Below are 16,132 nucleotides of genomic sequence, written 5' to 3'. Positions count from 1 at the left end.
GCTGAACTTCGAGTCCAAGGTCTTCGCTGAAATGTGTCCGATACTCAGGATTACGGGACGCACCCCTGCGCTTTTCATGTTGGGTCGGGAGCTTAGAACCCCTAAAGAACTGGCCTATGGATGAGCCCCTGACCCATTGAACCCCCCCCAGTCACCAAAGTGCCGGATGGCCTCAACGGCTGTTCCCCGGCAACATCAGAGCCACTTCCGGGTGAAGTGGTAACCCTGATGGGGGGCACTGGTGCCCCTCTCTCACTCAGAGCTGGGCACCGTTGACCACTTACCCCCATTGCTCCAACCTGGAGGGCACGGCGTTCAAGGAGACCCCTGGTCGGTTCAGAGACTTTATCCTTGGGGACGAGGACTTGAGAGGGGAGCAATGTAATGACCCTCAGGGGATTAGGGTGGGCAGACCCTGCCCCAACCTGGCAGCAACCTGGCAGCAGTTCATTGTTTATGGGGTTGTCATGGTAACAGAGAGTGGGGGTTACTCATTGGTTTTGTGAGGATATAACTAGTGGGGAGAGCCACATTTTGTCTCTCATGTTTATCTCTCGGGGAGATACCTCCTGCTGGACTGTGGATTATGGCTAGCTAGTTCAGGCTAGGTTGGTTGTTTTGTTGGTTGTTTTGTTCAGCTCCCTGTTACCCAGTTTTTTATTTAAGCTATCAAAGTTATACGATCGTGAAACCAGCAAACGTCACAATATCATAGGCCTGCAGTAGCTAAAGCTTAATAATAGCCACACATACCAAACCTTCACAAACATTTCTAAACTTTATTAGGGCAATATCAAAAGTAAGTCAATCAATTGTATATAGGTAAAATACAATCAGAAGAGCAAATGTAAACCAGGGAAAAAAAAACACTACCCTCCCCTGTGCCCCCCCCACCCCAAAAAAACACACAACCCTCCCCATAGCAATTTTTTTTTAAAGACAACCCTCCCCTATTTTGGATTTTGCTGAGTTACAGTTCATATAAGGAAATCAGTCAATTGAAATAAATTCATTAGGCCCTGGTATATGGATTTCAAATGACTGGGCAGGGGCACAGCCATAGGTGGGCCTGGGAGGGCATAGGCCCACCCACTTGGGACCAGGCCGACCCACTGAGGAGCCAGGCCCAACCAATCAGAATGATAAAAGGGCTTTATTACAGACATAATTACTCCTCCACACCCCCCACCCCCCTGACGATCTCGCAGGTGAGGAAGCCGGGAGTGTAGGTCCTGGGCTGGCGTGGTTACACGTGGTCTGCGGTTGTGAGGCCGGCTTAACGTACTTCTAAAGCGACATTGGAGGCGGCTCATGGTAGAGAGAGGAACATTAAATTATCTGGCAACAGCTCTGGTGGACATTCCTGCAGTCAGAATGCCAATTGCACACGCTCTCAAAATTTGAGACATCTGTGGCATTGCGTTGTGTGACAAAACTGCATATTTTAGAGTGGCCTTTTATTGACAAGAGGTGGCAAGAGGTGGGGTGGCAGGTAGCCTAGTGGTTAGAACAGTAACCGGAAGGTTGCAAGATCAAATCCCTGAGCTGACAAGGTAAAAATCTGCTGTTCTGCCCCTGAACAAGGCAGTTGTTCCTAGGCTGTCATTGAAAATAAGAATTTGTTCTTAACTGACTTTCCTAGTTAAATAAAGGTAAGTTAAAAAAAGGTGCTCCTGTTTAATCAGCTTCTTGATGTGCCACACATGTCAGGTGCATGGATTATCTTGACTAAAGGATCAAATGCTCACTACAGGATGTGTGCTGAAAAGTTGAGAGACATTTCTGGAATCTTTTATTTCAAGCTCATGGACCAGCAATTTACACGTTGTGTTTATATTTTTGTTCAGTGAATATCCAGAATAAAACTGCCTCTGAATATCCTCAGGTGACTGACTACTTTACTATGATCATTGAGCCAAGATTTCAGTGTCCAGATGGTCTCTTGCTCTCACTTATGGAAATACGAAGGAGGTGGGCGGGTGCGGGAACAAGATTCCGGTTTATAAAGTGTTACTTTTGTCTCGAAGGACCAAATAATGTTGACAACGAGACTATATGTCCGAGAGTGAGGAGCGATATTTTGCTGTTTTATGGCGTCGACATTTCTGCAGTCTTAATTGATCTAATAACGCTCATTTTTGTTTCTCCCCACATTAGCAATATTTGAGTGGAATCGAAATGAAGCCTGCGATATTATGTATTTGCCTTCTTCAATTTGCAGCTGTCAACTGTAGGCTTGCAGCGCGTGACAAGACACATCTTGTTAAAATTAAAAGGACCGACAATAATTTGTCATCAAATTATTTTACGGCCAAGGAAATAGGTGAGTAGTCTATCCTAGTTTCATTCCCTTTAATTCGTCATCCAAAAATCCAATTGTCTTATTTCTCTTCAGTTGTACATTTATTGTATTAGCTAAATGATAAATATAGACTGATGATGAGAAAAGCATGTTATCATGCTATGAACTTTGCACAATGTATGGTTCAAGTCATTGCCATACATTGCCACTCTTCTTGTGTACATGCTGTATATATTTATTTTGTGTGTATGTATTGTCAATGCGACCATCACTGGAAGTCGGGAATCACACTTTGGAGTTAATATATAGGAATGGAAAAGATAATCATTAATATGCTATTAACCATGCATATGTGCACTTAGTTGGCTAAGATTTTGTTCTTCATATTTGTCTGAACTGGTAAAAAAAAAAAATGTATTCAAAACATTAGAAATTGTAACCTGAATTAATTACTAAACATTTTTAATTCAGTACACTGTTCAGTAGCCTACCAAATCATCCTGTCAATAATTTACATGCAAGGGATTTTCATTTTGAAAATGAATATTGCTGTTGCTGGAGAGCTACCAAACTCTAGGTTTTCACTCCAACACAAATCTAGCACACCTCTTTCTAATAACTAGCTGGTGGATAAACTGAATTGGGTTAGTTACAACTGGGGTTGGAGGGAAAACCTACAGGAGGAGAGCTCTCCAGGAACAGGTCTGGAGAGCCCTGGACTTGATTTATTGCAGTACCTTATGTATTTGTAATGGAGACTGTTTTGCACTGGGGTAAAAAATGTCACGTTTATTGTAAATGTGACTAATAAAAACCCTTGAACCTTGTATAGCAATACATCCCCCAGAGTCTACACATATCCCTCCTGCTCTGACCAGCTTTGACCTAAGCAGGTTCTTAGGTCACAGCATGTCATGACCATCTTAGTGGAAGGTCGCCTAATCATCCAAACCCACAATGCACCAGACTTGGCTTCAAATACTATTGAAAATCACATTAAAAAATAAATCAGCTTCTTGACTTTGCCTGGTGTAATGGACCAATAGAATAGTCCCAAATTGTAAAACCAATTTGCCACTCATGATAGGCTAAACTCAACATATTTAAATGTTATTTGAACCCAGGTCTGCCACCTCAACACAGAGTTGCCCTCTCAAGCACTTTTTCTCTCTGAGACGCTGCTGCTGCTCACTCACTCCGTTACATTCAGAGATGAGCAACGATACTATCTTGTTACTATTACAAAATATTTGAAAGACCAATGTATACAAATAAATACCAAATACTTTTGTAAAGTATTGTATTTAATCTAATTAGTTATTTTTATTAAATACAATACTTTTTTGAAGTACACACTTTCACTACAACAACATTCTCAGTAACGGTACAATTTTTTCTAAAAACTTGCTATAGCTAAGTTTCCATCCATTTGGTGACAGATTTTAATACAAATATTCTAAAATCTGCATAAAAACAATATGTGCATTTTCCCACCAGAGATGTGTTTCCATCAAATGTACTTGTTGCAGAAAAAAATGCTGTGTGATCACGTAGTGCATGCACTATACACACGGATTTTGTGTTGTAGATATGTGGCAGTGGAGTATGGGACTGAGGGCACACACTGAGTGCCTTGGCAGCAGCTAATGGGGATCCATAATAAATACAAATACGATGTAGAGTTGAAAATGCGATGGAAACTCACTTAACGTGTATTTTTTATTTGGTACATGGGAATTTAACCGCAAAAAGTAATGTCATGTGTGTGTGTGTGTGTGTGTGTGTGTGTGTGTGTGTGTGTGTGTGTGTGTGTGTGTGTGCGCACACGTGTTTGTGTTGCTTCACAGGCCCCGCTGTTCCATAAGGTGTATTTGTATCTGTTTTTTAAATCTGATTCTACTGCTTGCATCAGTTACCTGATGTGGAATAGAGTTCCATGTAGTCATGGCTCTATGTAGTACTGTGCGCCTCCTCATAGTCTGTTCTGGAATTGGGGACTTTGAAGAGACCTCTGGTGGCATACCTTGTGATGTATGCACGGGTGTCTGAGTTGTGTGCTAGTCGTTTAAACAGACAGCTGGGTGCTTTCAACATGTCAATACCTCTCACAAATACAAGTAGTGATTAAGTCAATATCTCCTCTACACTGAGTCAGGAGAGATTGACATGCATATTATTAATGTTTAATCTTTTCCCCAAACTTATATCTCCCTCACTAACTTCAAGTATCGGCTGTCAGAGCAGCTTACCGATTGCTGCAGCTGTAACCAGCCAATCTGTAAATAGCCATCCAATCAACTACCTACCTCATCCCCATATTTTTTTTGCACACCTGTATTCCTACTTGCACATCCTCATCTATCACTCCAGTGCTAAATTGCTAAATTGTAATTACCTCGCCGCTGTGGCCTATTTATTGCCTTAACTCCTTACTGAATTTGCACACATTGTATACAGATTTTCTATTGTGTTATTGACTGTACGTTTTTTTTTCCTTTTTTTTCCCATGTGTAAGTCTGTGTTGTTTTTGTCGCACTGCTTTATCTTGGCCAGGTCGCAGTTGTAAATGAGAACTTGTTCTCAACTGGCCTACCTGGTTAAATAAAGGTGAAATAAAACATCTTAGCTACTGTTGTATCAATATGTTTTGACCATGACAGTTTACAATCCAGGATACTCCAAGCAGTTTAGTCATCTCAACTTGCTCAATTTACACATTATTTATTACAAGATTTAGTTGAGGTTTAGTGAATGTGTGATGTTTTCAGTTTTTGAAATAGTTAGTCCTAATTCATTCATTGCCAGCCATTCTGAAACTAACTGCAGCTCTTTAAGTGTTGCAGTCATTTCAGTTGCTGTAGTAGCTGATGTGTATAGTGTTGAATCATCCGCATACATAGACACACTGGCTTTACTCAAAGCATGGCATGTCGTTAGTAAATATTTTTAAAAGTAAGGGGCCTAGACCGCTGCCCTGGGGAATTCCTGATTCTACCTGGATTGTGTTGGAGAGACTTCCATTTGAGAACACCCTCTGTGTTCTGTTGGACTGGTAACTCTTTATCCACAATATAGCAGGGGGTGTAAAGCCATAACACATGTTTTTCTGGCAGCAGACTATGATCAATAATGTCAAAAGCTGCACTGAAGTGTAACAAAACAGCCCCACAATCTTTTATCATCAATTTCTCTCAGCCAATCATCAGTTATTTGTGTAAGTGCTGTGCTTGTTGAATGGCCTTCCCTATAAGCATGCTGAAAGTCTGTCAATTTGTTTACTGTAAATTAGCATTGATCTGGTCAAAGACAATTCTTTCCAAAACTTTACCAAGGGTTGGGCAACATGCTGATAGGTCGGCTATTTGAGCCGGTAAAGGGGGCTTTACTATTCTTAGGTAACGGAATTACTTTAGCTTCCCTCCAGGCCTGAGGGTACACACTTTCTAGTAGGCTGAAATTGAATATATGGCAAATAGGAGTGGCAATATCGTCCGCTATTATCCTCAGTAAATTTCCATCCAAGTCGTCAGACCCCGTTGCCTTGTCTTTGTTGATAAACAGTATTTTTTTCACCTCTTCCATACTCACTTTATGAAAATTACAATTCTTGTCTTTCATAATTTGGTCAGATATATTTGGATGTGTAGTGTCAGCGTTTGTTGCTGGCATGTCATGCCTAAATTTGCTAATCTTGCCAATGAAAAGTCATTGAAGTAGTTGACAATATCAATCGGTTTTGTGATGAATGAGCCATCTGATTCAATGAATGATGGAGCTGAGTTTGCCTTTTTTCCAAAAATGTAATTGAAGGTGCTCCAAAGCTTTTGTGTGTAGTTTCTTCTTTTCATTCAGTTTAGTCACATGATTTCTCAATTTGCAGTAAGTTTGCCAATCGGAAGTGCAGCCAGACTTATTTGCCATTCCTTTTGCCTCATCCCTCTCAACCACACAATTTTTCAATTCCTCATCAATCCACTGGGATTTAACCGTTTTTACAGTCATTTTCATAATGGGTGCATGCTTATTAGTAATTGGAATAAGCAATTTCATAAGTGTGTCAAGTGCAACTATCATGTATACTCCCTCTCCGGCCTCTGGGTCATCAGGCTGCTGATTATCCCGCACACCTGTCACCATCGTCTCGCACACCTGCATCTCATGACAATCACCTGGACTCCACCTCCTTGACTATCTTCCCTATATCTGTCACTCCTTGTGGTTCTTTCCTCAGGTGTTATTGACTCTGTTTTCATGTCGGTTCGTTTGTTTCGTGTTCATTGTTTATTTTATTTATTTAAACACTCACTCCCTGAACTTGCTTCCCGACTCTCAGCACACTCGTTACAGCAACATCTGTTTGCTCCTCATTACACACCATTGAACAACAAATATGATTTAAATCCTCAACATAGGAATTCCTATAAAATGTATTGTATGACCTCTTATACATATTAATAGGCCCAGCCTTTATAACTTTGATTTTCCTAGATATGGCTACTATATTGTGATCACTACATCTGATGGATCTGGATACTGCTTTCAAGCACATTTTTTTGCAGCAATGGTAAAGATGTGATCAATACTTGTTGATTTAAATTCCTGTGCTGTTTGTACAGTTGCAGGCACAGGTTACAGTTTGAAGCTTTTTCTTGAGTGGGCAGCTTGATGAAAGTCAGTCAATATTTACATCATCCAGAAAATATACCTCTCTGTTGATATCGCATACATTATCAAGCATTTCACACGTTATTCAGATACTGACTGTTAGCACTTTGTGGTATATAGCAGCTTCCCGTAAGAATGGGCTTTAGGTGAGACAGATGAACCTGTAACCATATTACTTCAACAGTATTTAACTCTAATCTTTACAGGAATGTGGTTCTGAATATTAACATCAACTCGACTGATGGTTTTCTCACAAAAAAAATGGTGTGATTTAGCAAGTGTGCCCACTCTTGGTATTGGCCCCTGTGCTCTAGCCAACAGCGAGCAGATAGCCAGCTGGATTGCTAGAGTGCACGTATAGCCTACATGATGAGATTATTATGTGTAAAAGGGCAAGAATATTTTTATTTGTCAAACAGCAGCCAAGCATCAATGATCATGTCACCAGAATAAGACCCTCGATATGTATTGGAAAGGAGCATCAAGCTCATCACCTTGCACTTTCACCACTCTTTGAAGTTCATCATTTATTTAATCTGTAGCCTAATAAACTGCATGGTTTCCGAAGTCATAGTGGGAGGACCACAGATCATATCATTGTGTAACTCAATTGACTTCGATATGGTGGTTATTGTATCATTATCTGCGCATAAAGACATTTCCACCACAATTTCCTGCATAATACATTTCCTGCACAAAAAGATCCCACCATTTCGAACAAACAAATGATCTGTCTGCATTTATGAAATTACACCGAAACATCGTATTTCCATCACAGCTGTTTTTTATTTTGACTTTACTTGCATAAAAACTGTGAATGGAAACAGGGTTTAATGACTGTGGTATGTAGTTGTTTATTTAGTTTACTTTATGTAGTTGTTTATTTACTTTACTTTACTTTTTACTTTTGAAACATATCTTGTTACAAAATACATTGCATTATAAGTCAGGCCAGTGAAATACAAAATACTCAAAAATCTTTGAAATAGGTATTTCAAATGCATGTAACAGAAATCTCTGGTTACACCCGGCTACATTTAAATAGCCCTGATTTGTGACAGGGGTGATGAAGATGTACAAAAGTTCTGCTAGTTATTGGTGATAGACACACATGACAAATGCATACAGTTTCCATTTGTTAACCTTGCTGCCATGGCTGACAACTTATATACAGTAAGTGCAGTGAACATGGGGTTTTGATATTCAGATCAATAATAGCAATAACATCTGTTTACTATTATGCTGTTTGGCGTTTCACTATATTTTTGGACGGTAATTCTTGTTATTCGATTTACTTCAACCCCAGAATGTTGTAATCTCTAATCGGAATTAAGGAGGTTTCTTATGACTATTCCTTCTTTCTTTCCAACAGAGCTGTGGAACCAGGCGAAACCCAGAAGGTTGTTTGCCAGAAGAGGAATCCAGGAACACCCGAGATTGCATGTGACGGTAAACTGCTGGGGATTATGTTAGGATAATTTCTGAGTTACAGTACTCTACTGCTTTTTGATAACATCATATCCCCCCCCCCCCCCCCCCCACACACACCTGTGACCTGCCCTGTGGAGAGCAGCAAGCCCTTAGCCTTTAGCCTTTTGCCTCAGCAGGTTTCAGTAGTAATTCACCCCAAAATCAATCAGACACTTTGTGGTGACGGCATACTGTAGCCACACCTGTCTGTGGCCTGGGGACTGCAGCAAGCTTCTAGCCTAGCGTGTTACACTGATACACTATATATACAAATGTATCAGTATGTGGACACCCCAAATTATTGGAGTTGGCTATTTCAGCCACACCTGCTGCTGACAGGTGTATAAAACCGAGCACTCAGCCATGCCATCTCCATAGACAAACATTGGAAGTAAAATGGCCTTACTGAAGAGCTCAGTGACTTTCACATTTTTTATTTTTTTTATTTCACATTTATTTAACCAGGTAGGCTAGTTGAGAACAAGTTCTCATTTACAACTGCGACCTGGCCAAGATAAAGCAAAGCAGTGCAACACAAACAACAACACAGAGTTACACATGGAATAAACAAACATACAGTCAATAATACAATCGAGAAAGTCTATATACAGTGTGTGCAAATGAGGTAGGACAAGGGGGTGAGGCAATAAATAGGCCATAATGGCAAAATTATTACAGTATGGCAAATTAAACACTGGGGTGATAGATGTGCAGAAGATGAGTGTACAAGTAGCGGTACTGGGGTGCAAAGGAGCAAAATAAATAACAATATGGGGAGGAAGTAGTTGGATGGGCTATTTACAGATTGGCTATGTACAGATGCAGTGATCTGTGAGCTGCTCTGACAGTTGGTGCTTAAATCTAGTGAGGGAGATATGAGTCTCCAGCTTCAGTGATTTTTGCAGTTTGTTCCAGTCATTGGCAGCAGAGAACTGGAAGGAAAGGTGGCCAAATAGGAATTGGCTTTGGGGGTGACCAGTGAAATATACCTGCTGGAGAGAGTGCTGTGGGTGGGTGCTGCTATGGTGACCAGTGAGCTGAGATAAGGCGGGACTTTACCTAGCAACGGCTTATAGATGACCTGGAGCCAGTGGGTTTGGCGACGGATATGAAGCGAGGGCCAGCCATAGAGAGCATACAGGTCGCAGTGGTGGGTAGTATATGGGGCTTTGGTGACAAAACGGATGGCACTGTGAAAGACTGCATACAATTTGCTGAGTAGAGTGTTGGATGCTATTTTGTAAATTACATCGCAGAAGTCAAGGATCGGTAGGATAGCCAATTTTACGAGGGTATGTTTGGCAGCATGAGTGAAGGATGCTATGTTGCGGAATAGGAAGCCGATTCTAGATTTCATTTTGGATTGGAGATGCTTAATGTGAGTCTGGAAGCAGTTTACAGTCTAACCAGACACCTAGGTATTTGTAGTTGTCCACATATTCTAAGTCAGTACCGTCCAGAGTAGTGATGCTGGACAGGTGGGTAGGTGTGGGTTAGTAGTTGGTGAACCAGGTGAGGCAGTCATTTGAGAAACCAAGGCTGTTGAATCTGCCGATAAGAATGTGGTGATTGACAGAGTCGAAAGCCTTGGCCAGGTCGATGAATACAGCTGCACAGTATTGTCACTTATCGATGGCGGTTATGATGTCGTTTAGGACCTTGAGCGTGGCTAAGGTGCACCCATGACCAGCTCGGAAACCAGATTGCATAGCGGAGAAGGTACGGTGGTGTCACGTTCTGACCTTTATTTCCTTTGTTTGGTCATTATTTAGTATGGTCAGGGCGTGAGTTGGGGTGGGCAGTCTATGTTTGTTTTTCTATGATTTGGGTATTTCTATGTTTCAGCCTAGTATGGTTCTCAATCAGAGGCAGGTGTCATTAGTTGTCTCTGATTGAGAATCATACTTAGGTAGCCTGGGTTTCACTGTGTGTTTGTGGGTGATTGTTCCTGTCTCCGTGTTTGCACCAGATAGGGCTGTTTTAGGTTTTCACGTTTCTTGTTTTTGTTAGTCTGTTCATGTGAAGTGCTTTATTAAAGAACCATGAATAGAAACCACGCTGTGTTTTGGTCCGCCTCTCCTTCACCGCAAGAAAACCGTTACAGGTGGGATTTGAAATGTGGCACCATCATATGGTGCCACCTTTCCAAAAAGTAATTGTCAGATTTCTGCCCTACTACAGCTGACCCGGTCAACTGTAAGTGCCATTATTGTGAAGTAGAAACGTCTAGGAGCAACAACGTCTCAGCCGTGAAGTGGTAGGCCACACAAGCTCACAGAATGGGGCCGCTGAAGCGTGTAGTGCGTAAAAATTGTCTGTCCTCAGTTGCAACACTCAGTACCGCGTTCCAAACTGCCTTAGGAAGCAACGACAGCACAAGAACGTCGGGAGCTTCATGAAATGGATTTACACGGCCGAGCAGCTGCAGACAAACCTAAGATCACCAATGCGCAATGCCAAGCGTCGGCTGGAGTGGTGTAAAGCTTGCCGCCATTGGACTCTGGAGCAGTGGAAATTAGTTCTCTGGAGTGATGAGAGAGAACACATCTCCTGGCGGATGCCAGGAGAACGCTACCTGCCATGAAGCATAGTGGCAGCTGTAAAGTTTGGTGGAGGAGGAATAATGGTCTGTGGCTGTTTTTCATGGTTTGGGATAGTCCCCTTAGTTCCAGTGAAGCGAAATCTTAACGCTACAGCATACATTGACATTTCTAGACGATTCGGTGCTTCCAACTTTGAGGCAACATTTTTGGGAAAGCCCTTTCCTGATCCAGCATGACAATGCCTCCGTGCACAAAGCGAGGTCCATACATAAATGGTTTGTCGAGACTGGTGTGGAAAAACTTGACTGGCCTGTACAGAGCCCTGCCCACAAACCCACCGAACACCTTTGGGATGAATTGGAACACCAACTGCGAGACAGGCCTAATCGCCCAACATCAGTGCCCGATCTCACTAATGCTCTTGTGGCTGGATGGAATCCCTGCAGGAATGTGCCAACATCTAGTGGAAAGCCTTCCCAGAAGAGTAGAGGCTGTTATTGCAGCAAAGGGGGAACCAACTCCATACTAATTCCCATGATTTTGGAATGAGATGTTTGATGAGCAGGGGTCCTTAATAAGCTCAGGAAAAAAAGAAACAGCCCTTTTTCAGTACGCTGTCTTGAAAAGATAATTAGTACAAATTCAAATAACTTCACAGATCTTCATTGTGAAGGGTATAAACGCTGTTTCACATGCTTGTTCAATTAACCATAAACAATTAATGAACACGCACCTGTGGAACGGTCGTTAAGACACTAACAGCTTACAGACAGTAGACAATAAACGTCACAGTTCTGAAAACTTAGGACACTAAAGAGGCCTTTCTACTGACTCTGAAAAACACCAAAAGAAAGATGCCCAGGCTCCCTGCTCATCTGCGTGAACGTGCCTTAGGCATGCTGCAAGGAGGCATGAGGACTGCAGATGTGGCCAGGGCAATAAATTGCAATGTCCGTACTGTGAGACGCCTAAGACAGCGCTACAGGGAGACAGGACAGAGCGCTGATCGTCCTCGCAGTGGCAGACCACGTGTAACAACATCTGCACAGGATTGGTACATCCGAACATCACACCTTGCGGGACAGGTACAGGATGGCAACATCAACTGCCCAAGTTACACCTGGAACGCACAATCCCTCCATCAGTGCTCAGACTGTCGGCAATAGGCTGAGAGAGGCTGGACTGAGGGCTTGTAGGCCTGTTGTAATGCAGGTCCTCACCAGACATCACCGGCAACAACGTCACCTATGGGCACAAACCCACCGTTGCTGGACCAGACAGGACTGGCAAAGGGCTCTTCACTGACGAGTTGCGGTTTTGTCTCACCAGGGGTGATGGTCGGATTTGCGTTTATCGTCCGGAAACTTGCAGGTGCCTTGGTGGAAGAGTGGGGTCACATCTCACAGCGAGAACTGGCAAATCTGGTGCAGTCCATGAGGAGGAGAAACACTGCATTACTTAATGTAGCTGGTGGCCATACCAGTTACTGACTGTTACTTTTGATTTTGACCCCCCCTCCCCTTTGTTCAGGGACACATTATTCAATTTCTGTTAGTCACATGTCTGTGGAACTTGTCCTGTTTATGTCTCAGTTGTTGAATCTTATGTTAATACAAATATTTACGCATGTTACGTTTGCTGAAATAAACACAGTTGACAGTGAGAGGACGCTTCTTTTTTTGCTGAGTTTACCTTTAGCCATGTAGTGTACTTAACTTCAAAATCAATGTTGGCCAGACCTTTACAGTGTAATATCGATATGATTCCACTTCCCACACAACCTGTTCTCTATATCCATATGTGCCTCAAACCTATGTGATGGGCACCGTTTTCTTTCCAATCTGTCCCACACAACAGATGGCATGGGATGTGTACTCGTCTGCTAAATGGCATTTATTATTATTATCTTTCTAGACATTAGACCACAAATATCCCATTGACATCAATGCAAGATGAATGTGTTAGATTTGTCTACAAACCCGTATTGGGTAGTAAGACCTCAACAATTTCGAACCATATCTAATTATATTCCTATTTCTCATACAGCATGATGATTACTAGCTTACAGAACATCAACAAAATGTCTTTTGCACAGCTGGAAGCGAGGCTGCTGGGGAAATAGAGTGTACTTAGTTCTGAGTGGTTGACAGTCCAAGATAGTCTTGGCTATAATGTGTTGGCATAATGATTGCATGTCTGTATCCCAAATGGAACTATATTCTGTATATAGTGCACTGACTTTTGACCAGGATCCATAGGGCACCCTATTTCTATGTAGGGAATAGGATGCCATTTCGAACGCAGTTGCATGAGTGCTCAGTTTGGTCATACATCTTGAAACAGTCAGAGGGTAAGGGCTTGTCAGTTAATCACTTTTCCCTTTTGTGTGTGTGTGTGTGTGTGTGTGTGTGTGTGTGTGTGTGTGTGTGTGTGTGTGTGTGTGTGTGTGTGTGTGTGTGTGTGTGTGTGTGTGTGTGTGTGTGTGTGTGTGCTATAAAATCCCAAGGTGAAGCCTGCCCCCCCAACCCCTCATTGTTCCAAGGTGATGGAGAGCTGTATTCCCCACTCTCGCTGCTGTGATCCCTGTGCCTCCTGTCACTGTCGCTTCTTCAATTCCATCTGCTACTGCTGGAAACTGGGATGCCACTGCCAGAAGAAATCTTAAACATACTGACACACACACACACACACACACACACAAAACATTCCACTGTACTGCTGGGCACTGTGCTGTGATACCTGAAGATCTGAAGACATACGTTTACATACACTCACACGTGCACACTCACACACCACGGGACACACAATCACTTATCCTCTAGTGCTGCCTGGAAGTAGCCCACCTACCTCCCTTTCAACACCTGTACCACCTTATACACTCATCGTGTGCTACAATATTATACAATATTTGTAGACTACATTATGTTTACATGTATTTACTGTATATGTCAACACTATCTACATGTAAAGTCAGATATTTGTGGGGTATAATATAATTAGGATATACCTGACTGTGAAACTGCAATTAAGCTTGTTTGGACTGCCCAAATGTCTTAATAAGCAGTAGTTTTTATAAGGGCTAAGGATATACTTTCCATGTATTTTCTCTCCATTGTGTAATTGGTTTGAATTGGTTTTTACTGTAGGTTTGAGAGCAGACAAAAACCCACAAATGGAATAATGGTGGCATAGTTATACATTATGTATGCTAATGAATGGCAATTCACATTTTATATTCATGATATGCCAAAATTACTCAACATTTATTTAGGCAGCTGTAAAGACATAATGCATTATGTTGCAGGCTTCAAGCAAATATTTGCAGAAAATAGCACGTGTTACGTTGATGTTAGGTGACTTAGTGGCAAGCTCCACTAGCCTTACTAGTGAGAAACTAGCAAATGTAGGATAGCCTGAGTGCCAGTCTGTTTTTGCTATCATGCCAACTCCTTGTCATTCTGTGCGTTTGGCTTGACAAGGACAGCAATAGAGTTGGATGGAGAGCTAAAAAAAATCTAGGTTAAGAGTGATACAGTAGTTTGCTTCTGGTAGCGCCAATGTTGCAGACTATTTTACCTCTTCTTTTCAATAAAAGGACTGCTTGTCAGCACAAACTTTACCCAATACAAACCAATACTGCCTTACAAAGGCAAAACACAGTAACTACACTTTTGATCAAAATTGAGTTAAGACTGAAATCAGGATTTGTAGTATCTGTTTTATCTTGTGACAAAGTTTTCTGGTTCAATTATGTTCCGTTTCAGAGAAAGTGGTGTGTGAAATTTTGCATTAACTGCAGAATCCAAGTAAAACCAAGGGAAAACCTGGTGATCTGAAAATAATATTTGAGTTCCGGAAAATCGTTGGCAATAGAGAGAAGTGGAAGGAGCTGGCACCACCGTGTCTTGACAACAGTTACCCGCTCGGCCATACAAAGGCAAAGAGCAGTAACTACAAAAACAGTGAAACTGAGAAAAATGGCTTTAAAGTTGTAAACAAGTATGTTGTGGGGTAGATAAGTGAAGTATTTTTTTTTACGCATATCAACCATGACCACTGATTTAACCTATGGACCTTAAGTCAAACATATTACCATACAGCGTCAAACAGGAAAAACAACAAGAAAGTTGGATAAACACATTTAGATTGTATATACTGCACCAAGTCCAAACATGTTTTAAGTATAAACATTCTGCGTGGTGAAGTAGTCCTAACCTTATGGTGAAAAAATGCTTGAGGGTTGCTACGATACAACATTCAAAAGATGAAAACATAACTAAATAACACCATTAAAATCAGTTGGAATGTAGTTAGAATTATCGAACTGTAGAACTATCAAACTGTTTCCATCAAACATAAAAACAAGAAAGTTGGATGAAAACATTTAGATTGTAGATGCTGCACTTTGCCTTTGCATTACCCATATAGTTGTTTAAAGTCATACAAAGGCAGAGTGTAGTATCTGCATAGGTAAAATCAGTGGTCATGGTTGATATGCATAAAAATTACTTCATAATAAAATTATACATCACTGCATTGTCACTTATCTACCTACAACATATTTGGCTGGTTATCCCAAAAACTTTAAAGCCAGTTTTCTCAGTTTCACTGTTTCCATAGTTAATGTGTTTTGCCTTTGTAGGGCAGAATACATCTGTACTCTTTTGGCTCATATTGATCCCACACTCGTACAATCCACTTGATGATAATCAATGTCCCGTTGCCATTAAAGGAATGGTGTGTTAAACAGGTACGTTTTATAAAAACAGAATTTTACTGTTGTAAAAGTAAGCGAGATCTTACTATTTTTGATAACCAAACACTGAATGAATGTTTTTAACCAAGCTGCATGGTCTAAATAAAGCTCTATAATAAAACAAACTTCATGATTAACTCATTGTACTTCGTTCATTTTCAACAACTGTGTGAAATGATTTCAACAAGAAAAGTTAAAAAACAGATTGTCACGCCCTGACCGTAGAGAGCTTTTTATGTCTCTATTTTAGTTTGGTCAGGGTGTGATTTGGGGTGGGCATTCTATGTTGTTTTTCTATGTTTTCTTATCTATGTGTTTGGCCTGGTATGGTTCTCAATTAGGTACAGCTGTCTATCGTTGTCTCTGATTGGGAACCATACTTGGGTAGCTTTTTCC

At 41.4% G+C, this 16,132-nt stretch overlaps 1 protein-coding gene across 1 annotated transcript; it reads left to right on the top strand.

Annotated features, from left to right (window-relative positions):
• The first annotated feature begins 2,008 nt into the window (after positions 1–2,008).
• Positions 2,009–15,869, top strand: LOC149979527 (uncharacterized). The gene is made up of 3 exons (XM_090189776.1): positions 2,009–2,323; positions 8,340–8,416; positions 13,487–15,869. The coding sequence occupies exons 1-3, from the start codon at positions 2,179–2,181 to the stop codon at positions 13,643–13,645; spliced, it is 381 nt and encodes a 126-aa protein (XP_090045902.1). The 5' UTR covers positions 2,009–2,178; the 3' UTR covers positions 13,646–15,869.
• Positions 15,870–16,132: the final 263 nt, after the last annotated feature.

This window comes from Oncorhynchus mykiss, chromosome 11 (genome assembly GCF_057628025.1).
Source record: "Oncorhynchus mykiss isolate SJ-2025 chromosome 11, ASM5762802v1, whole genome shotgun sequence".
Taxonomy (NCBI): Eukaryota; Metazoa; Chordata; class Actinopteri; order Salmoniformes; family Salmonidae; genus Oncorhynchus; species Oncorhynchus mykiss.
The sequence above is the reverse complement of the archived record's forward strand: the minus strand, read 5'-3'. Positions and strand labels throughout refer to the sequence as shown.